We start from the raw sequence: 26,963 nt of genomic DNA on the forward strand, positions 1-26,963 counted from the left end.
TTTGTGAGTACTAAAGAGCCCTAGTAGAGATGGCAAGACTTCAGAACTAAGTGGACTGTGATCTTCCAGATGTTGTGGGCTCCAATTCTATCAGCATCAGTCAACATGGCCAAAGGCCAGGGATGTTGAGATCTGTAGTCTTAGAACATTTGGAGAGTCATGTGTGCCTCATCTCTGGTTTAGCATGAGGGTTTTTAGGGTTTTTGTTTTTTTAAAAACTAGACTACTGGTGTATATGACTTATGAATGAATGAATGAATGAAACTTAATTTGCATCAGCCATTGGCCATAGCAACAAAAGAACATTGCGATATACACAGAACAAAATTAAAAGTCGATTATATAAAACACAGTTACAGATAGGTAGCCGTGTTGGTCTGCCATAGTCAAAACAAAATAATTTTTTTTTTCTTCCAGTAGCACCTTAAAGACCAACTAAGTTAGTTCTTGGTATGAGCTTTCGTGTGCATGCACACTTCTTCAGATACACTGAAACAGAAGTCACCAGACCCTTCTATATAGTGAGAAGGTGGGGAGGGGTATTACTCAGAAGGGTGGTGGGATTGGGTGATTGGCAGATAGCTGTGATGAGCCTGTTGACGACTCTTAACGACTGCAATAGGTCTTACAGGAAAAAGCAAGGGGTGAGAAGGTGAAAAATGGCTTTGTCATGTATAATGAGATAAGAATCCAATGTCTTTGTTCAGACCAGGTCTCTCCATGGTTTTAAGTTTGGTAATAAGTTGCAATTCAATTCGGTGGTGCCATCTCCGTAGGGGCATAAGCGTTTTTCGTGTGGAATTTGTTGGAATTGTCCCTCAAGTACAGCCGAGGGCAATACATTCAATCTTGAGAGGGTAAAATCGCATCTATATTTTGAAATTGCTAGGTTATACAGATGGGGTGCCAGAGAATGGAAGTGGGAAGATGGAAAATGGTCATACCATGGGGGAAATTTCCTTATTGTGGCCAAGTTGTTCTGATGCTCAAAATCATTTAGGCGTTGACAAATTAGACTGTTTGCTTTACTGAAACCTATGGTGAGTAGCTGGTGTGGGGATAAACCACAAGAGTGAAGTTTTTGATAGACAATTTTAGACCAGGCACTCTTGTGACAGTCTTGTAGCACTAGGGATATTAGACTGGGGTGGGGAGGGATTTGAGTTTAGCCGAAGCCAGAAGTTAAATGTCCTGTGCCAGATCCGTGACATACGTGCTAACAGAGAGACAAAGAGTGGGGAATTTCTGGTCTCTCTCAGGTATAGTGCTTCCCAGTGCTTGGGGGACTAGTCAGATTTAGGCAGATGATTCAAGTTCAGCTCAAGAACAAACATAGCACAAATTAACATAAACATCCATATTTTGCCCACCCTGGTTGTGCCCACTCTGAGGGCATGCACAGCCCATGGGGGAAAGGTGCAGTGTGCATGTATCCACTTGAAACATTTGCAGCTGCAGAAATTGACAACCTAGTTCAGAAACACATCCTGCAGAAAGATTCTGAAGGGAGTGAGTCTTGGACCGGCTACTTGTTGCATTCCATTGGCCTTTCTGCCTGTTTAAACTTCTGACATCCTGAACATTTGCTCCTATATGACAACAAGAGTAGAGTACTGTGTCTCTGCAGTGCAGGAATGCCACCATGAACCGTGACAGATGGAACTCTGTATCCTAAATATTAATTGTATAGTACAGCTAGTCTTAGGATTGGGCCGTAATAAGTCATAACTATAAATGAAAAGAAAAGAAGGTAACTCTGTGTGTGACTTGGAAGGTGAAAGGAGATTCTTGTGACTTGCTGCTATATTTAAAGCATAATCATGTCACTTTAAACTGCAAAGGCTTCCCTCAAATAAAGCTGAAGTTTGTCAAGGGTGTGGATAGTTGTTAGGGGGCCCTATTCCCCTTAAAAGGTAAAGGTAAAGGGACCCCTGACCATTAGGTCCAGTCGTGGCCAACTCTGGGGTTGCAGCGCTCATCTTGCTTTATTGGCCGAGGGAGCCAGCGTACAGCTTCTGGTTTATGTGGCCAGCATGACTAAGCTGCTTCTGGCGAACCAGAGCAGCGCACGGAAACACCATTTACCTTCCTGCCAGAGGGATACCTATTTATCTACTTGCACTTTGACACACTTTCGAACTGCTAGGTTGGCAGGAGCAGGGACTGAACAACGGGAGCTCACCCCGTTGCGGGGATTCGAAGCGCGGACCTTCTGATCGGCAAGTCCTAGACTCTGAGGTTTAACCCACAGCACCACCCGCGTCCCTCCCTATTCCCCTTACAGAGCTACAATTCTCATAGTCAGTGCCTTTTCTCTAAAAAAATGTTTAGGGGTACTCTCATTTTGACTCAAGAGAACCACCATTTTATAGTTCAAATCGGGGGAAATAAATACAGTAAATGGACAAAAGTACAAAGATTCACAAAATGTTTAGGGGTATGTGTTCCCCTGCGTACCCCCAGGGGAAACACTGCTCAGAGTGGTTTTAATAGTCAATGCCTCTTCCCAGAGAACTCTTGAAATTGTAACTCTGTGGGGGTGATCAGGGTCTTTTAGCAACTCTCAACACCTTCAGCTAACTACAGTCCCCAGGAAGTTTGGGGGAGAAGCCGTGGCTGTTTAAAGTTGTATGATACTGCTTTAAATGTTTCGTGAAAATGGGGCTAAAGAGTCTTGAGGCCAAGGGTGGTGGTGCTTGTGACTCAGAAAATCTTTCTTCGAAAATGTGACCAAGTGGACAGAAAGAATGCGTTGTTAACTAGCCTCACGTACCCGCCAACATTTCTCTGATGAAAATAGGGACGTCCCATTCCACAATGGTGATTTTACTATTTAGAGCCCACACGTCTTATTGGGTTGCCCCAGTGCTCTGGGCATCTTCCAACATGTATAAAAACATAATAAAACATTAAACGTTTTTTAAAAAACTTCCCTATACAGGATTGCCTTTAGACTGCTCGGGGGTCAGATAACTCCAAACCCTCCAACATTTCTCTAATGAAAAAAAAAAAGGATGTCCTAAGGAAAAGCAGGACATTTCAGGATCAAATCAGAAACCAGGACGGCTTCTCTAAATCAGGGATGTCCCTGGAAAATAGGGACATTTGGAGGGTCTGACCTCAGGGTTGGGACAGGCTCATCCACCTTTAGTCAGCAGGAGGTGGTTGTGGCAGCTTCTATCCTTAGCAAACACATGCATAGTTTGTTCCATTGCAGATCTCATTTGCTGCAAAGTTATTAAAGTTGTGGCTTTACTTTACCCAAAGTCAAGTTATTTTATTTCTGAGTGTGAGTGCAATCAAACCGCAAGCTATTACCTGCAAAAATAGTTCCGAGTGTGAGCAGATAAGTGTGACTCAAAACATAGCTCTAAGACACATCAATTCCCCCCCCCCCGGCTCCCATCATTGATTTTTGGGCACCACTCTTAAGGGATGCAGTCTATTTATGCCACACTGTAAACCCTGGCAGGCCAACCGACTAAGCATTGTGTTCAAAAGAAGACAAAAAACCATTTGTATAAAGACAGAAACAAAGTGATTACTTATGACATGTATTCAAGGACATAATTTGCTTCTTGTCAAGGGTGTAGACTGGTGTTAGTGCATTTGCTTTGCTGTGGAGGTAGCCGATTCTGATCTAGGCTGTTCTCAAATTCTAAAACAAAATCATTAGGGGTTGTGTACCATGCTGCATGAGTGAAGTTCCACTTGTATAATGAAACTTCCCCTTCATCTTTTGTCCCTGTGTGACTCCCAAATCTTCTATGGGAGACCCCAAGCCCTGTGGAGGGCATTTTAAAGCTGTGGGCAGCAGTGAAGATGAGAAGAAAGACATGTTCCATTGCACATATAGAGGTCTTTTGCAAAAGCAGCGCATAAATGCTGTTTACACTGGAACCTCAGGTTACGAATGTGATCCATGCGGGAGGCATGTTTGCAACCCACAGTGTTCGCAACCCGCAGCACTGCGTCTGCGCACACACGTGACATGATTCGGCGCTTCTGCACATGCGCTAAGCGCGATTTAGTGTTTCTGCGCATGCGCGAGCGCCAAAGCCCGGAAGCAGCCTGTTCCAGTACTTCCAGGTTTGGCACATCTGTAACCCAAAAATGCGCAACCTGCAGCGATTGCAACCCGAGGTATAACTGTACAGCCCTTAATCAATATTTTCCTGATATTTGCAGGTTGCATAATGGCATTTCTCAGCTGAAATTGATTTACGACTTATTGAACATAACGTGATTTCCATCTTCTTGTACGTTGCTCTTATTGGTTGTAGCTCTTATCACTATTTTACTATTTTGAATGTTTAAATGAATATGCTGAAATGAAGGCTGCAAAAGAAGGAACCAATAAACATAAGACATATAAAAATCCAATTAAAAATTGACTGGGTGGAATCCAACCAATGCAAAGATTTCTGCTTGTGAAGTGGGACTCCTGCCGCTTCCCCCCTCCAATGCATTCTGCTCGAATCTGCTATGTAGGGTTTGGGGCACCCCTAGTACAGATTTAGGAGATGTTCAGGGAGAAGAGAGTAGGTAAGTCCCATTGTACATGCAGGAATTCTTGCATCGATGCGCCAGTGAATTTGTGCTGCTTTGGATACAACCCATTGAAGTTCTCGCCGCATGTAAATTTGAAATGGAATACCCATGAAAGTCTTGGAAAGTGTGTGTTAGGCAACTTTGTATGTGAAGTGAATCAAATTTCTTCCCCCATCTCTAGTCTCTGTGTCGTACACATAGATCTGTTTAGTCCAGCTGTCAAGCAAACAAATGAAAAGCAACAATTGTGGGTAGCTAGACCTTGCATCAAACATATCCATTCTTAAGGAAATCAGCCCTGAGTGCTCACTGGAAGGACAGATTGTGAAGCTGAGGCTCCAATACTTTGGCCACCTCATGAGAAGAGAAGACTCCCTGGAAAATACCCTGATGTTGGGAAAGATGGAGGGCACAAGGAGAAGGGGACGACAGAGGATGAGATGGTTAGACAGTGTTTGCGAAGCTACAAACATGAGCCTGACCCAACTGCGGGAGGCAGTGGAAGACAGGAGTGCCTGGTGTGCTCTGGTCCATGGGGTCACGAAGAGTCGGACACGACTAAACGACTAAACAACAACAGACCTTGCTTATCAGTGATGCTCTAGCATGAAGTAAAATATGTTGTTACCCAATGGCTCTATCTTTGCTAGTTTCTTCTCACATCACCATGGGCTCATGAGGAATGGAAGTGAGTAGAGACACTGCAGCTAGCAATTCCTCCTCTCCTCCTCACTGAACGACTTCTGTATTTTATTGCACACAAAACGTCAGTTTCCCTTTTCCATGTCTCACGTTCTCTAAAGGATATCACCCTAAAGGTGTGCAAATTATGGCTTCTGCAGAACATTGTTCATCCCGACGCATACTTAGATCTCTCTACGCAAGACCATTAATGGGTAGAGAATATATCTCTTGGTTAGCATCATCCTACATTGCGTTATCTCACCTTTGTGTCCCATAGCTTAAAGCCGTTTGCAGGAGGCAAACATGGTAGCGGTTAACATGAAAGAGATGCTAATGAGCAAGTATTGCATGGCAAGCAATTTCGACAAATTAAAAGCTATCTAATAGGTGTGTTGCATTTGGTGTTGAGCCGTTAGTGGAGAACTCATTGCTTGAAGGCAAGCCAAGCCCTTGATGAATATTTTGCCTTAATCTTCCCATTCCCAGGCAACCAAGCCCAGCTCTCCAAACACATATAAGGAGAAATATCCCACTCCCACATCACAGGGGGCTCTCGGTCTCCTCCAGTCTCCGCTCGTCTCTCCCTGCTTTGCAACTTTTGCCATCCTACCTTTTGCCATCCTCCCAAGGAGCCACAATGAACCGGCAATTCAGTTCCAGATCGTTCTCAACAGGTGGAAGAAGGGGCTATTCTGTTTCTGGCAGTGGCTTTCGAATGGGCAGCGGCTCAACTTCCGTTGTTCCTGTTGGAGGAGTGGGAGCCTTCAGCGGTGGCTTTGGCAGCAGAAGTCTCTACAACCTTAATGGAAGCAGGCGGATATCCACGGGCCTAGTTTCTGGTGGTAGTGCTCACTTTGGAGGAGGCTTTGGCGCACGAAGTGTTGGGGGCGGTCTAGGATTCAGCAGTTTTAGCACTGGTTATGGAGGTTATGGTGGTGGGGTAGGCTTTGGTGGTGGTCTTGGCATGGGCAGTCATGTTGGAGGCTTTGGTGGTGGTGGTGGATATGCCCTTGCAGGCCCTGCTCCCTGTCCAGCTCCGGGACGAATCCACAATGTCATTGTAAACAAGAGCCTATTGGCTCCTCTGCACATGGAGGTTGATCCCGACATCCAGAGGGTCCGGGTGCAAGAGAGGGAACAGATCAAGACCCTCAACAACAAATTTGCCTCTTTCATCGATAAGGTAAGATGGAGCAGGGAGGAAGTTGTATTGCAAAAGGGGTGAAAGGAAGACAAAAATGACCTGTTGATATTCTAAAAAAAGGAAATGAAGTAACTTTTTCTCGCAATACAAGTGGTTAGAATGATGCTATTTCATGTATGGGTATCTTGGCGAACACAAAACAGTAAGGAGAGACAGCATCACTAGGCCTGAAGCAATAAAATGTTGGTTTTCAATTGCTTATAATTCTAGGGCAAGGGCAAATAACTTTAATCTATGGATGTAGGTTAAACACTAGGAAACTATGCAAGCATAGTTCAGCAATGGAATTAGCTTCTTTAAGGGGATTGTAGAATATCCATGTTGTTCAAAGCCTGGACAAGAGCTGTCAAGGATGCTACAGATATGAGAAGGAGCTAATTTCTGAGGATGAGATCAGTAGTTGGTTCCTTGTAACTCTGGGATTTTATCTAGTTATACTTGTGTAAAAAAATAAACCATTGAGATTTGTAAGCTTCTAAAGATTCCATACATCATGCCATCTGGGCAATTTAGATGTTTATGAGCCATGAAGCTTGTGGACCATACCATACTGTTGATCACATATGCATAAAAGGCTGGTTCTATGTTTTGTGGATGCTTACATGTTTAGGACATTTATTATTAGCATAACATGGAATGATTAGAGCTCCCATTAACAGAGTTTATGTGCAAGGACCTAAATTCTATCCACAGCATTTCTAGCACATGGGCTAGGAAAGATCTCTGACTGAGAAATTCAATAGGGATAATGCTATTCTAGTGTTCTAGGTAGCCCTGCAAGCAAATGTAGGACCAGCAACGTCAGTTATATTGACTTATAAGCATCCATGAGGCACAAACCATTTTGATTCCTCAACAGACATTAATCTGCAGAGCAAGTCATTTGGGGCAAATATTTCATTGCTGCTTCTCAAAAGAGGATTTTGTGTTCCTAAAATTGAGATGCATCTGAATAAATATAGCCCTGCTGGATACCCAGTAGATTTTTTACAAGGGCAGAGAATGGCTGGAATGTACACAGAACTCATTGCATCCATTTTATTTCCCCCCCTGAGGTTCAAACTTCCCACATGCAAGGTGATTTTGAGGACCAAACTACTTTTAAACATACATCTATTACAAATGGAATGGAAATGAAATTTCATGAAGTCAACAGTTGGCAAGATTCCAGAACTTACCTTTTTGAATTTGGAAATGCTACAGATTCTGTGTTTGAAATTTGTCTTTGAGAGAGTTACATCATCATGACAACAACAATAATACACATAAATCTTAAATCTTTGATTAGTTTTACAGCAGTAATGTCAAGGGTAAATTTTATGTTGTGAACAGCCCTGAGATTTACGGATGACAGGCAGTACACAAATTTTGAAAAGAAAAAAGAAAAGGAAGAATTAAATCCAATGGCAAAGATACAAAGAACTGTGGATCCAGTACTGGGGTGGGGAAGCCTAGTGTCACATGATACTTCTGATGTCACAATGTAGCTGAAGACTCACTAAATTCCTCCATGTTCAGCATGATCATTTTCATAGCTCTTCAGTGTAGCCTTTAAGATGTGTTAATAATCTTCTAGATGGACAAATTCCAGCAATTTTAAAGGAGAATTAATGGCTCGCCTCAGTTAAAATTGTCTCTGACATTTACCTTGTCAATTTCATGCCAAACACTCATTCAAAACATTCCCCTTTGGGAAGCTCATTGCCTACCAAAGCCTTGACAAAGTTATTAAATGCTGCACATCTACAGTTTGCCAGGAGAACGTCATTGTTTTCCCCTTTTAAAATGCAAATGGAGAAAGAGAGTGGAAGATTGCGTAACTGAGTAGGGCACTATCTATAGCTGTACTGGAATGCTATAATCATAATAATTTAATTCAAAGCTACTGAATAACCCCACTCTCTCCCCAAAATTTAAGGCGGCAGTCCTGTTCTCATTTCCCTAAGAGCAAGTCCCACTGGGACTTCTCAGCAGGCAGGCGTAGGGTTCTGCTGTAATTAGACCTTTTAGCTATACAGTGGTACCTTGGGTTACATACGCTTCAGGTTACATACGCTTCAGGTTACAGACTCCGCTAACCCAGAAATAGTACCTCGGGTTAATAACTTTGCTTCAGGATGAGAACAGAAATTGTGCTCCAGCAGCGCGTCAGCAGCAGGAGGCCCTATTAGCTAAAGTGGTGCTTCAGGTTAAGAATAGTTTCAGGTTAAGAACGGACCTGCGGAACGAATTAAGTACTTAACCTGAGGTACCACTGTACATTTTGATGAAGAAGGGACTATAAAAATGTATTGCAGCCACATGTGATAGCCCAAGCACTGAATTTAACAACTGATTAGCAAAATATAAATAGTGTTTTCAAAATGTAGGAATAGGTGGGGAATTCAATTCAGTTTGCACTTTCTGAATCAAGAAGTGAACAGAAACACATTCTTTGTGATTTGGAAGACAGTTCTCCAGCCAATAATGTGTACAAAGTGCATATGTTAAAGTCTGCATGTACACGCAACTATTAGTAAACATACAGAAATACATTATATTTGCAAAAATGTCTCTATTAGGCAAATTGCACACAAAATGTATATTCACACTAAATGATGATGACTTTTTACTAGGATTTTTTTTTATAATTGCAAACTGATATGGAAATGTGAAGGACGAGTAAAAAGGAGAAATAAAAAGAAGCTGAAATTTACAGATTGGCCCATCCCTATTGAAATATTAGGCAGAAAATTTTCACAGATGTTGAACACAGATGTTTCATCAGGAAAGTACTCATTTTTTAAAAAATTAGGGACACGTGTACATATATAAGTACTGAATTTATACAAGCCCAGTTCAAGCTACTTCTTGTATGTCACTGTTGTTCTATTGTGGCTGCCATAGGTGGGATAGATCAGATATGGAATCAGGGACTGTGTGCATTCTTGTGCTGAAGGGGGAAATGGAGATCAAGTGATGACTTATGCTTCCTTGCCCTATCAGAAGAGGAATATGTAGCTTGTGGGGAGGGGTGTCATTTCCCTTATTGGTTTCCCCCAAAAATATATTGGGAGGGTATTCTGGTCCTGTCTTCTCACATTAAATACGATGTGTACACTTTACACCCTCAAGGAACACAAGATGTGCTTCACGCATAGTTACGCATAGGCCTGATTTATGCCATCGTGGTTTCATCCATATGATTTCATCCAGGTTCTTGTTGCTCCCCTGTGAGATGATATGGTGTCAGAAGCCTGCATGCAGCCCGTACCAATTATGGCCTGTTGTGGAATCAGATGTTAACTTGGATAGCAGCTTTGGGATTGGGGTGCAGGCTCCTAGTGTTTAATGTTAATCTGAATCCATGTTATCCCTGGAATACAGGTATCTCCTCACCCCCCAACCCAAAAAAAGGGAGATGGAAAGGCCTTATTTTAGACATAGCATTATTGTCAAAGAACAGCAAACAGTCAGAACTTTCATGCAGTCTGCTCCTGTGCAGAACCTAAAACCTAAAAACACTCTCAATATAATTTCACACTTTTCAGCACTTTCTCTGTACCTGTACTTCTTATAAGCAAAGTTTTCCTACTGCTTATGTCAGAATTAGGGGACGTGGGTGGTGCTGTGGGTTAAACCACAGAGCCTAGGACTTGCTGATCAGAAGGTTGGCGGTTCGAATCTCCGTGACGGGGTGAGCTCCTGTTGCTCGGTCCCAGCTCCTGCCCACCTAGCAGTTCAAAAGCACGTCAAAGTGCAAGTAGATAAATAGGTACCACTCTGGCAGGAAGGTAAACGGCGTTTCCATGCGCTGCTCTGGTTCGCGAGAAGCGGCTTAGTCATGTTGGCCACATGACCTGGAAGCTGTACGCCAGCTCCCTTGGCCAATAAAGCGAGGTGAGTGCCGTAACCCCAGAGTCGGTCATGACTGGACCTAATGGTCAGGGGTCCCTTTACCTTTACCTTTATGTCAGAATTACTTCCCTCCCCCTGCAAAGACGTACAGGGCTCTGCGCTCTACTAATGGGAAAAGGATCATCTTCATCCAAGTGAACAAGCAAGGGTTTCAGAGTCCCATGTTGGGAATAGTCTTGCAACTGTGCTAGACTTGCACCAAGCTTCAAAAATCATTATCCCATTAATTCTTCCAACATCCCTTTAGGCTCAGTTCCTTATTACTATGTCTCTTGTTGTACAGATAAAGGAGCTGAAACTGTGAGATAGATAGTTTGCCCAAGGCCACCCAGAGACTCCTTGGCAGAGTTCCAGTGTGCATTCAGTTCCCACAGTTTAAAAGCCTGTATTCTGGAATAATTTTAGAGTTTGAATTACTGTTAGGAAATGGGTTTCTGTGCTTGATTTATATCTTAATAATAAAAAATACGTTTTAACTGAAAATAGTTCCCCCTTTCCTACATTTCCTACAATTCCCCCTTTCCTACATTTTCACTCTCACTTTAGGGGATCCGTGATCAAGAATGGATCATGCTCACACCCAAAATATACAAATTGGCTTTCATTTTATAACAAAGAGTCCTTACTAGTTCAAAAAACATTTCTGTTTTTTCACTTCCCCAAATGTATTGAGCATATCTTCACTAAGGGCCCTCTGGACTGGGCGGTTTTGTTGTTTTTGTTGCTGCAGCAAATATACTTAAGGTCTTAATTGCCATTTACAATAAAATTTTGAAAGTCACCATTTTAAAAAGTCACAGTTCCGCCTTTTAGAACGTAATATTTCAAATATTGCTGAGTTATAAATTCATGCATGATTTCATTTCAGTTTTAATTGGCTTTTAAAATGCACTGAAGGGGTACACGAAAGGTTGAAGGAAGCTATGCCTCCCCTGGTACTAATATATTGTGAGACAGGTATACCTGTGGTGGTATAGTCCTACAAGAGGAGTGTAATACCTTAGAATGTGCATGGCAGGTATTTAGTACAGGGCCAGAGACTCACCATCTTCTTTTTACATGATGAAAACTCTGTGAATTGACTCTGACCACATTCACACCACGCCTTTAAAGTACGTGGTTTTCCTCAAGGAATCCTGGGAACGATAACCTCTAGTCTCATCTCTGCCCTTCCCTTGTTGTGTTTCAGGTGCGATTCCTTGAGCAACAGAACAAAGTGCTGGAGACCAAATGGGACTTGCTCTACCAGCAGGGCAGCCCAGCTCTGAGGGACAATCTTGAGCCGCTTTATGAGGCTTACATTGACACTCTCCGAAGGCAGCTTGACCACCTAGTCAATGATAAAAACCACCTGGACATCGAACTGAAGAACACACAGGAGCTTGTAGAAGATTTCAAGAACAAGTATGTGGCAGAAAAGATAGCAGTGAGGGTGACAATGCCTCTTCCTTGCCTGCCTGGAGGACAAATAGATGTGTGTGTTGTGTGTGTGAGTGTGTGACTTTAGCTTGACTGAAATCGAGCCTACTTTACAAAAGTAAGAGTGACATCCATTGTTCTGCCCACTTTTTTTTTGCCTCTGGAAGGTTCTCTATGGCCCTCAAGCTGAAAAGTATTTCCCACCTCTTTGGATTTTTGGGAGGTCACTTCCATTCATAATCAGTTAATTTCCCACGAGGATAGCATACTCCTCAACCATCCCAATTTGAGCAGGACATCCCAGAATTACAGAAACCATCCTTGTTTCTGATTGGATCCTGTCATGTCCTGTTTTTGGCCCAGCGCAGGAATTTTGGACCAAAAAGTGAGTGTCTTGATTTTGATCAGCAGGAAGTTGGAGGGTGTGAGATGGCTGTGATCCAACAGAATGACCACTCCCCACATCAAATGGGGTGCCTTTTGCGTGGTCGCACACAGCTCCCCAGATCCCAGTGCGGCTCCCGGTTTTACGGGCTGGCTTCACCCTCCCCAGGCTGGATACCTGGAGGTCTCTGCCTACCTCAGCCAATCACCCAATCCCGCCTGGGGAGGTGTTGCCAGGGGATTGGCCAGGTGGGGGGACCACCCTGCCCACACAACAGAAGGTCAATCTTACCTACGGAGGGTCAGTTGGCTCCAGAGCTTCTCCCACCCTGCCCTCCCTCAGTTAAGCCTTCTTTTGCAGGTTAACCTCTTCTTCACAGGTACACAGGCGCTGCTATGTCATGGTTGCTGTTGAAGGGCCAGAAAGGAATTTTCCTGCATTGGCAGGTTTTGCCTTTCCCGTAGCAAAATGTCACAACTTTGGCTTGAGGTTTGAGGCCTTGGGCAGAATCCTTTAGTCTATCTTCCTAAATGGGGTGTGTGTGTGTGTGAAGCGGTGACCCACGCCCCCCTTGCGGCGGTGATCCCAGGGTTCCCTGTTAAAGGGGTCTTGAGGGGAGGCATTGGCCATACGCCAAGTGCTTGTCATTGCTCTCCCCTGCAATGGCGGCAAAATGGGGGACAGGCTTTCTGCTTGAACATATGTTCTCCAGAGCCAGCCCAATCCCCACACATTCTGGACAACCCTGATGTCTCCTAGATCCCCAGCTGGGGACTGGGAAGGATAAATGCCCAGTGCCTGAGCCAAGGTCTCCCTACATCTGAAATTTAATAAAGTTGTGGCCAATTTTAATCCCATAGCACGTTGTCTTGAGTCATTATTCCGCTTGGGGGTCGCCTGGGGTTGGGGGACTCTGCCTGTCCATGCAAAGCATATTCTCTTGGGATAAAGCAGTCTTCGAAAACATTGGGCTTCCTGTAACACTTTGAGTAAATCACTGTCTCATAGCTTCATCTGCCTCACAATGTTGTTATGAAGATATATACTACTGGATAACTCAGTTGGTTAGAGCGTAGTGCTGATAACACCAAGGTTGCAGGTTCAGTCCCATACAGGACACTGCATTGCAGGAAGTTGTACTAGATGATCCTCAGAGTCCCTTTCAACTGTATAATTCTATGATTCTATGCCTGTAAGGTTTGTATTTTATGCACTTACATTATCATGGTGACAATAATTATTTTCCCCTTTTTAACAGATATGAAGATGAAATTAATAAACGTACAGCTTGTGAAAATGACTTTGTGGTGCTCAAAAAGGTAAGTGGCGTTAGGAAAGTTTAAAACCAGAATGGGAGACCACTCTTATTTCCTATTTCTTATACACCCTGATCCTAAATATCTGTATTCGTGTAGTGCAAAAATAATGACTAAAGTCAGCACTTTTGCATTTTGTAGTTCCACATGTGCAAAACCCAGACCTAAACCATGGTTTGTGCCATTTGACTGGTGAAGCAGACAATGGTCAGAACTGGCGTGAAAGGTCACTCACTTACTTTTCAGTTAATGTTCAAAATCATCTAAAGTTCAGCTTTGGGTGGATTTTGATTGTTAAATTCAATTTTGAAGAAGACTTTTGACAAAACAGAAGCCTAGCTGTTGAGGTTAGTGCTTAATCAACAGATTTACATCAGGGAATTCTACTTCACTTTGTTCCAGGGTGTATCACACCAATATGTTTTGGAGTTTGCCCCTAATATTGGACCTTATTGCAGACACGCTATGCTTGGCTTATGCTAACAGTGATTTTATGTTCACCCCTAAGGATGTGGATGGCTCCTACATGCACAAGATAGATCTGGGATCCAAGGCTGACTCCTTGACTCAGCACATCCAGTTCTTAAGAGCGCTCTTCGATGCGGTAAATATTTTTATCTCCTTTTCTAACTGTATGGGAATGTATTCCTAAACCAACTGCATCATCCAAAATGTGACAAATAACTACCGCCCCACAAACAACAGATCCCTTGGATAGACTAAAGTACACTCATACCTCGGCCCCCGAACGCCTTGGGAGTCAGATGTTCCGGCTCCTGAATGATTGAAAACCAGAAGTGAGTGTTCTGGTTTTCAAATGTGTTTTTGGAAGCTGAACGTCCGGTGCAGCTTCCACTATTGTTTCTGGTGTGCCTGCACAATCGGGACGCAATTGGAAGCCGTGCCTTGGTTTTCGAACTTTTCAGAAGTTGAACGGACTTCTGGAACGGATTCCGTTCAACTTCCGAGGTACACCTGTACTTCAACAAATTCATATCCACCTGCCAACCTATTCCCCAAGGACTTGACTTTATTCCAGTTTGTTAAAAACAAGCAAACATCCTAAACGGAACTTCACTCTTCAAGCCAGTCATTAATTTTAACACCAGCTAAACCAATTCCTGTCATTATGGCAGGGTGAGTGCCAGGGTCCTTGGTAGGGATGTGTACAGGCGTGTGTGGTGGGTGCGGTTTGCCCTGGGTGTCACCACTGAAAGGGGGTGACAAAAGGCTGGGCGGCACTCACCATGGGGCCTGCAGTGCACCCGAGCCATGCGTCTCTCCTGGGAGAGACATGGTGGCTTGGGCGCACACAGGCTCCACACTGCCCAAACGGTCTGCCTGCTGCCTCCCCCCCCCCCCAGCTGAAGGGCGGCTGAGGGGGAGGAGGCAGGCAGACTCTGCGGTGTGCCCCGCCCTTGCCCCGGCCCTATGGGTGGCTCACCCCTGGGCACGCTGTCCCAGGCTCCTGAGCGGCTTCCTCTGCTGCTGGGGATGTGCTATGCTGTTATGTGCTCTGTGCATACAGGCACATGAAGGCCAGGCTGTCAAGCACCAGGAGTCAGAGAAGAGTTCCCCCCTTTTACAACAACACCTTCAAGTACAGTCTCTGCTTTCCCCCATAAGGACCTCTTACAGTATCTCAGATAGTGGTGTTTGCAGCAAGCCTATAAATATAATCCCTTTCTTTTCAGCAACCACAGGTTTCAGTCCAGTTTGTAGGCTATCTTGAATGTTCCTTTTAATGGAAAGGAAGGATTAAAAATACCTTGGACAAATGAATAAATACCTGCTGGTGCCAGAAACCACAAGATGTAAAGGCCAAGATAGCACAAAAGTTTTTCAATTGATAATAAAAATTATTTAATAATTCCCACAGGAACTGACTCAAGTACAGGCACAGGTTAAAGACACCAATGTCGTCCTACAAATGGACAACAACAGAGATCTGGACCTGAACAGCATCATTGCTGAAGTGAGAGCTCAGTATGAAGATATTGCCAACAGGAGCAGAGCTGAGGCAGAGGCTTGGTACCAAAATAAGGTAAAATTTTGGTGTAACTCAGACACAAAGTCTTGCCAAAAACTGAAATTCGAAGGCCCTCCTGAATTTGAAAGTAGGTTTTTGAACTGTTCCAAATTGTTCATTGGAATTCAAAGCTGAACTTAGTGCCCCATGCTAAATTTCAGAATACTTTATATTTGACAGCCAATAGTTGGCAATCAAAATCTTAAATTATTTTTCAGAAACGTGTAAGATTTTATGGATATTAAAGTTTGAACAATATGAGTTCAAAAAATTATAATTTTAAATTGGCACTTTATTTTTCACATGGTGACTTATGGAACCACTAGTTTTTCCCCCCATTAGCCAATGCTCATCTTTTCAAGTGGTTGGGCTAAGTCTTTAGGAAAATGAAAAGAATAGTTTGTCACACAAAATAAATCCAAACTGATATAAAATGTTTTGCATTATGAAAATTCTCTCTATTCTTATCTTCTTTTTTGAGCTCCGAAATTGCTAAACTATGATCCAGTTATAGCAACTGAGAAGCACGGCAATTTGAGCAATAGTTTTTATGACCTGATGTGGAGTATCTCTCCTCACATCACTCTAATAATAGTTGACAGAACTATTTATGTTGGGCCAAAGCCATGGTTTCTTCCTGCCTCAACATCACCCTCCCCAGCTAGCTGATGTTAATGTAGGAATGAAGTAACTACAATACCAATTCATAGGCATCACAAAATAGACAATGTTTATGATTGCCTACTTCACACATTGGGTGAGATTCAGCTAACAAAGCATGCCTGCGGAAGCTCATGCAATGACTTGCACTAGCACAATGGGGCTTTCACTCTCCCCATTCCCCATGCTCCCCTAATTGGTTTAGGGGTTACAAATAGGTAGCCGTGTTGGTCTGCCATAGTCAAAACAAAATAAAAAAATTCCTTCCAGTAGCACCTTAAAGACCAACTAAGTTAGTTCTAGGTATGAGCTTTCGTGTGCAGGTATCTGAAGAAGTGTGCATGCACACGAAAGCTCATACCTAGAACTAACTTAGTTGGTCTTTAAGGTGCTACTGGAAGAAATTTTTTTATTTTGTTTTGGTTTAGGGGTGTCAAGGTAAAGGTAAAGATACCCCTGCCCGTATGGGCCAGTCGTGACCGACTCTAGGGTTGTGCGCTCATCTCACTTAAGAGGCCGGGAGCCAGCGCCGTCCGAAGACACTTCCGGGTCACGTGGCCAGCGTGACGAAGCTGCACTGGTGAGCCAGCACCAGTGCCGCACATGGAAACGCCGTTTACCTTCCCGCTACAAAGCGGTACCTATTTATCTACTTGCACTTAGGGGTGCTTTTGAACTGCTAGGTGGGCAGGAGCTGGGACCGAACGACGGGAGCTCACCCCGCCACGGGGATTAGAACCGCCGACCTTACGATCAGCAAGTCCTAGGCACTGAGGTTTTACCCACAGCGCCACCCGTGTCCCTAGGGTTAGGGGTGTCAGGAGATCCCCAAAACAGCATGCAGGGGGAGATCATTCCATCAAGCCAGCAGGAATGCTTGTCTCAATGGAGCAATCAGCTTAGCGCTGCACTGAATTCCTTCCATTAAGTATTTCCACATGAGTCCATTCACAAAGACACAAAGATTTCCTCCCATGTATAAATGCATGTACCTGTAGACAAGCTGAACAATACAGTGGTACCTCGGGTTACATACACTTCAGGTTACATACGCTTCTGGTTACAGACTCTGCTAACCCAGAAATAGTGCTTCAGGTTAAGAACTTTGCTTCAGGATGAGAACAGAAATCGTGCTCCGGTGGGGTGGCGCAGCGACAGCAGGAGGCCCCATTAGCTAAAGTGGTGCTTCAGGTTAAGAACAGTTTCAGGTTAAGAACGGACCTCTGGAACGAATTACGTACTTAACCTGAGGTACCACTGTATAACACAACACGATGGCTAATAACAGTGGCACTAAACACTATTTATTGACAACAAAAGTCTCTAAATCTTCTTCACCAGTCATGGTAGAATAATTCAAAAGTTTAATATATACATAATCTGTCACCAAATATTGCCAGAACAGAGTTTCCGGATAACCAATCTGTTTCGTTCCATGCTTCATCAGCCAATCTTGATCAATTCTTCATCAGCCAGATTTGTAAGAATTAATATGAGAAGGATGCAGTTCAATTTCTTAACCAGCCAATCTTACATGTAAGCAAATATAAATATAAAATATGCTGTGGATCAGTGCTCATATGACACTGTAGTCACTGATGAAGAAGATTTAGAGACTTTGGTTACAATTTCTTATCATTTGTATTAGTCTATATATAGTGTTTAGTGCCATTGTTATTGGCCATCGTGCTGTGTTATGTTGCTCAGCTCATCTTTGTTGGCTTAAGCAGAAAATATTCACACATTACACATTAGTACAAAGATATGGTCCATATAGCCTTCCTGGTGTTGTTGGACTCAAACAGTTTCCAGCTCCAGCCAGCATGACAAATTGGGAGGGGTGGTGGAAATTGTAGTCCAACATTTGGATGGCCGCAGGTCCCACATCCTTGGTTTAATACCATCCAGAACTTTATCTGCTTCCAACATCTGTGTAGAAATGCATCCATTATACCTTTCTTTGTAAAATTGCAATGTTGTGTCCTTTCTAATCGATGCAACATGCTACCAACTGAAATCTAACTGAGCACCAACTCCTTTATCTATATCCATTTACAGACATGTACTTAGGAGAACTTGTTGACATGAGTTGCTAATGGAGTATATGATGATTGCTATTTTGTTTTGTGGATATCAGTTCCAGGAACTCCAAACTACAGCTTTCAAACACGGCGATGACTTGAAATCCACCAAAGATGAGATCGCAGAGATGAGCCGGCTTGTCCAAAGACTTCGCTCTGAAATTGAAATTGTGCAGAAAGCTGTAAGACATAAACTCCCCCCCCCCCTCCACATAGCCTGTAGGCAACCAACTGAGGCAGCTAGGGGCTTCATGAGGCTCAAGGTTCCTTCCCCTATAATATGCTGTTTAAATCTACAACAAGCCCATCCCATCCTGGACAAGTTTTGAGCAAGTCACAAGATATCCAAACAATTCCTTCTGATTGCGTTTACTCAGTTTGTCAAGGACCTGTGTCATTGCTATTTGTGTCTTATGCTTGTACATCCTGTTCTTCCTCCTAGGAGCTTAAAGCAGCTTAAAGCAGTGTGGTGTAGTGGTTAAGAGCGGTGGACTCATAATCTGGTGAACCAGGTTCGCTTCCCCGCTCCTCCAGTTGCAGCTGCTGGGTGACCTTGGGCCAGTCACACTTCTCTGAAGTCTCTCAGCCTCACTCACCTCACAGAGTGTTTGTTGTGGGGGAGGAAGGGAAAGGAGATTGTTAGCCGCTATGAGACTCCTTTGGGTAGTGATAAAGCGGGATATCAAATCCAAACTCTTCAAACTCTTCTACTATACAATTGTCCCTTCCACGCAACTCCCAGGTCCAGACCTGAATAACATGCCTTCAGACAGCTCTCATATATTCTAACCCACCTAACACCTTCCTCACCCCCAGGATTTAACCTGGGCTTACCGTATGCAATTATCGATGCTTGGGTGCATCTTTGGCTTATGAAAGGAGGTGGATTTAAGAAACAGCAGGGGCAGGAGCGAGTGGAGAGCCAGGGAACACCATTTGTTGCATACAGTGCTGCTTCCGCTCTGCTGCAGTTCATCTTCTGCCAAAACCTACTACAGCTGTCCACTGTGGCTTATATTACATAAATTATGCAATGACAGCATCCATCCCATTCATTTCAGTGCAAAGGAAATGCAATGAAAATAGTGGGGGGAATGCAATCAATTTTGTATTGTTCGTGGATTGAAAGCAACAACAGCAGTGAATGCCAACTGTATTCTCTGGATAAGTTTCCATTCCAGACATGAAACAAATAAGAGAACATTGTTGTCATTGGGATTATCTGAGATCTCTAATGAGAAGTGACCAACAGCAGTTATGGCAAGACTGTTGCAATTTCAGATGTCAAAAGCAACTCTTGAATGTGTGAGCAACTATAGCGTCAAAGTAAGATTTTGTAGATAGACTCAGTGGGTAGAGTTGGCAATAGCCAATAGAATGAAAGAAAGTTCCAAGCTGGTCTTCATTTTGCATTTGTTTATTTTTTTGGCCTCATTCCTTCCTACATACAGAGTACTTCTTTAGTCCTAACCTGTTCCTCATCCCTTATCCCATAAAGCAAAAATTTCACCTCTCACTGTAACAAACAACAGCATCACAAATGAAAGCAGCAATATGAGGGCAGGGTGTTTCTTTCAGGGCTTTCAGGACTTAGGATATGTACACTACCCGTCCAATAGATTGGTCAGCTTTGAGTGTGGTGAGAGGAGAAGTCTTGCATGATGATGAAGAAAGTGGAAAGACCAATGGAAAGTGGAAAGCAAAACCTACTTATTTTACTGGATCCTGTATCGTAAAATGGATATTGGCAGAGACCACAAAATCTTTGATTAAGACATCCCCGGATGCACAGTTGCCTTGGCAATTGCCATCTTTGATACTCCCCCTTTCTTTCAGAATAGCGTTTGGGGGAAAGATGTAGGAAACCAACCCACATGATTAATAACTAATAACCAAAGGAGGCACTTCTCCATTTTTTATTTTATTTTTTAGATTAATGGCCTGCAATCTTCCATAGCAGAATGTGAGCAGCGTGGGGAAATGGCCCTCAAAGATGCCAGGACAAAACTGGTTGACCTGCAGACTGCTCTGCACACGGCAAAGGACGAGCTGGCTCGTCTGCTGAGGGACTACCAGGAACTGATGAATGTGAAGCTGTCCCTGGATGTTGAAATTGCTACATACAAGACGCTGCTGGAGGGAGAGGAGATCAGGTAGGCACTGGGAAATCAGACATATCTGACGGCATGTGGATCCAGGTGCAAAATATGTCTGCCATTTTGTGGCTGGATGTTTTCAATGGGACTCCTAGTTCTTTTTAGAATGTGGAACATAGGAGGCTGATTTATACTAAGACAGGCTATTGGTTCACCTATCTCAGAACTGCCTACACTGACCGACAGCAGCTCTCCAGGGTTTCAGAATGGAGTCCGTCCCCAACAGTACCTGGAGCAAACAGGGATTGGATAGGCATATGAGGCATAAGCTCTGTCAATGAGCTCCGACCCTGCCCTGTATCGAGTTCATGGAACAGCCACTGCCTAGTAGCCCTTGGGGAGTTTCTTCAATGAGGAATGTACTCTGTTGAATGTAAATCTGTTGAATTTTCAAGTACCATGCAATGTTCATTCTGCTGTTGTCAGGTGTCAATCCACCAATGTAGCAGTGCCTTTGGTTTGGAACTCCCTGCCTGTTAACATCAGAGAGGCACCCTCAGTATCCTGTTTTAAATGTCTGTTTAAAACCTTTTTATAGTCATACCTCGGTTTGCAAACGTGATCTGTGCAGGAGGCACATTCACAACCCGCAGCATTCGCAGGCTGAAGCGCCGCTTCTGTGCAGACGCGTGACACAGTTTGGTGCTTCTGTGCATGCGTGTGATGTCATTTTGTGTTTCTGCGCATGCGCGAGCACCGAAACCCGGAAGTAACCCATTCTGGTACTTCCAGGTTTGGCGCGGTCCGCAACCCGAAAACACGTAACCTGCAGAGTTCGTAACCCGAGGTGTGACTGTATTTCAGGATTTTTCTTAGAAGGGTTGCGTGGCAAGTTCCCTCCCCCATAAGAAATGAAGACACAGGACACGTTATTTAAGGTTAATGGGCGTAAATGGCCACAACTTTATTGATTACAGAATTGAAGGTATTGGCCTTAGGCATTGGCTCCTATCAACTACCCGGCATGGTGACCGGGAAGGGTTGAACACTAACCGTGGGTGTCCTGTTGAAGTACGCCAACTAGGACCACACGGGTGTCACCGCTCATGGGCGTGCTGGTGGCCCTTACCTTACTAGGGCTCGGACAAGGCAATGCCCCCGGAGTCCTCTACCGGACTACCCTTTTCCTTGGGGGAAGGTGATGGCATTTCCTTCCCCCCCCCCGTCCATTTGCATAACAATTGACCCCTGCCAATGCCTAACCGCCAAATACCATGAAAGTTGTGACATTTGCTACGAGGTAGGCGAAAAAACCAAAAGGCTGGAAATTTGCCAACTTGGAAAAATTCCTACCAGGCCCCTTGCGGCGACCAACCGAAGTCCATAGCAAGGTCAAGCCTGCCTAACCTGAGGGTGGGTGGGATGGGAAAAGCTCTCGGCTGCCGAGGAGTGAAGAGGGCGGACCTGAGGCGTGCCTGGCCTTAAATAGTATTAGGCCACGCCTCCCTGGCCCGCCGATTGGCAGGCAGGGGGGGCAGGCACGCCCGGGGATTCCCTGGATCTCGCGGGGGCTGAAATCCAGCCCCCACGCATGTGGGAGGGGCCAGCCCGCAACTCCCTCTCTTCCCCAAGGCTCAGAAATGGCTTTGTGGGAATAGGTGATTGGCTAATGGGTATGGTGAACCTGTTGACGACTGTTGGTTACTGTAATTGGTCTTACATGAAAAAGCGAGGGATGCTTGCTAAAGCTATTATTGGTCTCTAGCTCTTTAAAAATCCCTTGCTTTTTCCTGTCAGACCAATTGCAGTCATCAATCCTTCCCCTCCTTCTTATTATATATAAGGGTTTGGTGACTTCTGTCTCAGAGTACCTGAAGAAGTGTGCATACACACAAAAGCTTATACCCAGAACAAACTATTGGAAGGATTCTTTTAAAGACTTTCTTAGGACAAATATACTTGATTCTTTTAAGGGAGTTTCTTTGTAAGAGCTTTTAAACAATCTTTTTAAAGATTTTTTTTTATTTTGCATTGGTTTGTGTACACTGCCAGGGCCGTCTTTAGCATATGTGCCTCCGGGGTGCAAAGATCAGCCCAGCACCCCCAAATTTAGTTTAGCTGGCACATTTTTGAGGAAATGGAAAACTAAAATCGTGTGCTGAAACGCATGTGTAGTAGAGCCCTAAATACTAAATAGTTAGTCAATGAAAATGCCAACAATTAGCGAAAATAAACATTTTCTCGCTGGCACGAGATCCTTTGTGTTAGAGGTACTGCTGACTCTGCTGATGCATAGCAGCTCAATTCAATACATAACATAATCTTAGGCAGCTTCAGCAGCGGGCGCCTGGTGCCTGCCAGAATTCGGCACCCAGGTGCCCTGCACCCCTCTACCCCCCGGGCCCTTTACATGCTTAGATTTAAAAAAATCAAGATATATAAATTATATATACCCCCCCCCTAAATAGAATGAATGTAGGTAGATCCAAGTATTGGAACACGGCTGGGGAAGCAGTGGCCCTCCAAATTAGGAGGCACTGTTTTCTATTCCACCTTGTTTTTGTCACATGCAGCACTGTTTCCGTTTGCTGCAGTTTGACTTCTGCCCAAAGCTACATTATTCATCTCAGGGCTTATCCACACTTACCTTTCATCCACTCTTAAATTGTGGCACAGCCCACAATTTAAAGCTCTGTGTCCCAGTCCCCCCCCCCTTTTGCTCCAGAGCTTTTCCCATGAAAAAGCTGAAGCTGAATTGGAGCAAATGTCCATTTGCGAAAAACCCAACTTGACATTTGCTCTGGTAGAGCACTAAAGAGTGGGTTGGACTGCACCCCTGAACATTGACCATGCTGGCTGGGGCTGATGGGAATTGTAGTCCAAAATATCTGGAGGGCAACAGGTTGAGGAAGGCTGAGCTAAATCAATCCCTATAACTAATGAAATTACCAGGCTGGTCTAGCATGGTTTGCTCTCACTTCAATAGGTTGTGTTTATCTTTTTAGGATGTCTGGAGAATTCTCAACCCCTGTTAACGTATGTAAGTATGTGCCATAGCATCTGACTCCATTAAGAAACAAGGCTCTTTGCTTGAGGGACAGAAGGACATCTCTAATATGATTTCCCTACCCTACAGCTGTGGTCAGCAGTTCTAGCACCATCAGTGGTGGCGGTGGAGGAGGAGGATATGGCCTTGGAGGCGGAAGCGGATACGGCCTTGGAGGAGGAAGCGGATATGGTGTCGGAGGTGCAGCAGGAAGTGGATATGGCATCGGAGGAGGAAGTGGGATGAGCCTTGGCGGTGGAGGCGGCGGGAGCTGTGGACATGGCCATGTCAGTGTGGGAGGAGGAAGAGTCAGCAGAATTAGTACCGGAGGCAGTTTAAGTGGTTCCGGAAGCCTCACCGGTGGAGGATATGGCTATGGAGGAGGCAGTTCGAGTGTGAAGATCGTACATTCCTCTTCAAGCAAGAGAATAAGCAGCTAAGGTTTCCTTGCTCACACCCTCCAAAAGTACGCACCATTCCTTGCTTCAAGAAAACAAAGATTCTCCCCCAATTATGTACATCTCCCTCAAAGCCCATAACACACACACCTACTGGTGGTTTTCACCTGTATAACTTCCCCTTCAACAATGCAACAAGGAAAGTGCCAAATATTCAATTATTCTGTTTATGCCACTCTTTGAGTCATGATGAGAAATGTTAGCCGGCGTAGCTTTGTACCAGGCTGTAGATCGGAGAAGCCCAGGCTTGAATATGTAGGCATATTTTTAAAAAGAAAGAAAGAAAGAAAATGAATTCCTAAATTAGTGTTAAGGAGGAGGGTTTCTTGTTCAGCTTTCTCGCTGGCATGCTAGTTTTGTATGGACAGGGAGGCTTTGTAATAAATGGGAAGCAGTTAAAAATGTGCTTGCTCTCCTCACCCAGGCAAAGGGTTGAAGTGGTACAGTACAGGAGAAATTGTACCATGCGACATGACTGTTCCAATAGTGTGGTGTCTTCAGCCCAATGCTCAGTCACAATAAGGTTGTAGAGAGTTGCTTTTTCCTTGCGCTCTAGTTTTCTCTGTTGATACTTGATCTTCTCCACCCATGGGGTGCTTCTTCCAGAGCACTCTCATCCTTTTCGTTACAGTTGCATAATTCTGAAGCAAACTGGTCCATAGCCTTGTCCCAGAATTTCTCTTTTCTCACCTAAGTGGCTCCTCCCCAAGCCCATTTCATGGCAAAGAAAAGGAATGTCCAGAAGCGAAATGAGAAATGAATAAATAAGGTGGTGCAAAACAACAGAAGTGCTTTCATAAGCTCCCTTTAAAAATAATAATAATTGTGTTGTATATTCCATTTTAAAATACACAGTCTGTGTGTGTTTCCAATGTTAAACATTGCTGACAATAAGCTACAATTCACGTATTCAACAATTTCATTGGCGGTTCGGTAAGTCTGATGAAGTATGCTCTTGTCTATGGAAGCTTATACTGCAATAAATCTGTTAGCTTTTATGGTATACCGAGACTCCTTGTTGTTTTTACAGTTCAAAGCATTGGTATCTCTCTAGGCAACAGGTAGAAATGTGCTTACAGATCAGGCCCAGGAAGACTACTCTGGAGACCGCTTATGTCAGGCATGGCCAAACCTGGCCCTCCCCCTGTTTTGGGACTACAGTTCCCATCATCCCTGACCACTGGTCCTGTTAGCTAAGGATGGTGGGAGTTGCATGGCAAGTCCCCTCCCCCAAGAGAAATGAAGACACTGGACACATTATGTAAGGTTAATGGGCATAAAAAGGCCACAACTTTATTGATTACAGAATTGGAAGGTATTGGCCTTAGGCATTGGCTCCTATCGACTACCCGGCATGGAAACCGGGAAGGGTTGTCCACAAGCCGTGGGAGTCCTGTTGAAGTACGCCAACTAGGATCCCACGGGTGTCACCGCTTGGGGGCGTGCCAGGGGCCCTGACCTCCCCAGGGTTCGGACAAGGCAACGCCCCCCGGAGTCCTCTACCGGACTACCCTTTCCATTGGGGGAAGGTGATGGCGCTTCCTTTCCCCCTTCATTTGCATAACAATTGACCCCTGCCAATGCCTAACCGCCAATACCGAGGAAGTTGTGACGTTTGCTACGAGGTAGGCGAAAAAACCAAAAGGCTTGAAGTGCGCCAAATTGGAAAAATTCCTACCAGGCCCCCTTGCAGCGACCAACCGAAGTCCATAGCAAGGCCATAGCTACCTAAACCTAAAGGGTGGGTGGGATGGGAAAACCGCTCGGCCGGGAAAGGTGAAAGAGGGCGTGCCTGGCCTTAAATGGGCTAGGCCACACCTCCCCGGCCCGCCGATTGGCGGGTGGGGTGGAAGGCACGCCCGGGGATTCCCTCTTCACGCGGGGTCAAGGTCCCGCCCCCGCGTGAGTGGGAGGAGGGTTCTGCCCACAACCCCCTCTCCTCCCAGTCAGGTCGAAAATGGCTTTGTAGTCCCAAAACAGCTGGAGGGCCAAGTTTGGCCATGCCTGGCTTATGTGAAGTACAAGGTACTTGTCATGTGTTCATGCTGCTCCAGTGGCGAGAGAGGGAGACATGTGAGAGAAATCAAAATGGACAGATACTCCCATCTCTAAAACCAGGAGTGGAACCAGCATGGTGCCATTCCGTTAGACTCCAAACTCCCACTGAACAAAGTGAACGCAAGCAATATTCAGGGATAAAGATTGGTGGAGCAGGTACATCCTAAGCCAGATAGGAGCTCAGCCAACGCTAATACCCACCTCATACACTGATGTAATGCCTATGTAAAGGAGGAATTTCAGAAGCTCAGTCAAAATCTGAAAATCAAAACATACCTCTGCTGCAAGGACTGCTTACCGTATTCTGGTGTGGACATAAGCAGGCAGCTCATCTGTATGCCTTACTCTGGAACTATTCAGCTGCCGTATTCGGAGCTAGGAAGGAATTTGCCTGCAGACAAATCACGCTTGCCTGCGGTTTTTGCCTACCTCATAGCAATTGTCACAACTTTTGGCAAAAAAGGCATTGAGTTGGATTCTTAGTCAAGACCCAGGGGGTGGGTGGGTGCCCGACCCCCAGGTCCAGGATCAAATTCAGGATACCCCAGTAAAAGGGTATAGGGGTTGGGTTCTCCCCAAAGCCCCACATGGGGAACTGATGGGCCACAGGATATACCAAAATCGTGACCCATTAGATTTGTGTCAGTGGGATATCCTTACCACCAGGTTCCACCCTGATGGAGGTATCAGCAAACAGTTGGTTTGGCTGATTCAAGATAAAGATCCAGTGCTGGTGTCAAAGCCAATTTACACCTGGTCAATAAAGTTATGGCCATTTCAATCCCAAGCTGGTGCCATATGTTTTTCTCTCCCCCTCCCCCACCTCATATACAGTGGTACCTCGGTTTAAGTACTTAATTCGTTCCGGAGGTCCGTTCTTAACCTGAAACTGTTCTTAACCTGAAGCACCACTTTAGCTAATGGTGCCTCCCGCTGCCGCCGCGCCGTTGTCGTGCAATTTCTGTTCTCATCCTGAAGCAAAGTTCTTAACCCGAGGTACTATTTCTGGGTTAGCGGAGTCTGTAACCTGAAGCGTATGTAACCTGAGGTACCACTGTATTTGGCCCCACTTCACTGTT

General features: G+C 44.6%; 1 protein-coding gene and 1 long non-coding RNA gene across 3 annotated transcripts in view; one reads left to right on the top strand and one right to left on the bottom strand.

The window, feature by feature from the left end:
* The window catches only part of LOC309332441, a 158,015-nt gene that overhangs the window by 64,282 nt on the left and 66,770 nt on the right, over nucleotides 1-26,963 (bottom strand). The gene's annotated exons all lie outside the window — the stretch shown is intronic.
* On the top strand, nucleotides 5,750-24,829 carry LOC309331968 (keratin, type II cytoskeletal 6A-like). 2 transcript variants are annotated; one of them, XM_081844577.1, is made up of 10 exons: nucleotides 5,750-6,418; nucleotides 11,526-11,740; nucleotides 13,399-13,459; nucleotides 13,965-14,060; nucleotides 15,336-15,500; nucleotides 18,283-18,408; nucleotides 20,159-20,379; nucleotides 23,328-23,362; nucleotides 23,459-23,569; nucleotides 23,600-24,829. In XM_081844577.1, exons 1-10 carry the CDS (start codon nucleotides 5,873-5,875, stop codon nucleotides 23,806-23,808), a joined length of 1,785 nt encoding a protein of 594 aa, XP_081700703.1. In that variant the 5' UTR covers nucleotides 5,750-5,872; the 3' UTR covers nucleotides 23,809-24,829. The 2 variants fall into 2 exon arrangements, with proteins under 2 accessions (XP_081700703.1, XP_081700702.1); XM_081844576.1 differs by having other exon boundaries at nucleotides 5,751-6,418; nucleotides 23,459-24,829.

Source organism: Podarcis erhardii, assembly GCF_964252035.2.
Source record: "Podarcis erhardii genome assembly, chromosome: 2".
NCBI classification, from domain to species: Eukaryota; Metazoa; Chordata; class Lepidosauria; order Squamata; family Lacertidae; genus Podarcis; species Podarcis erhardii.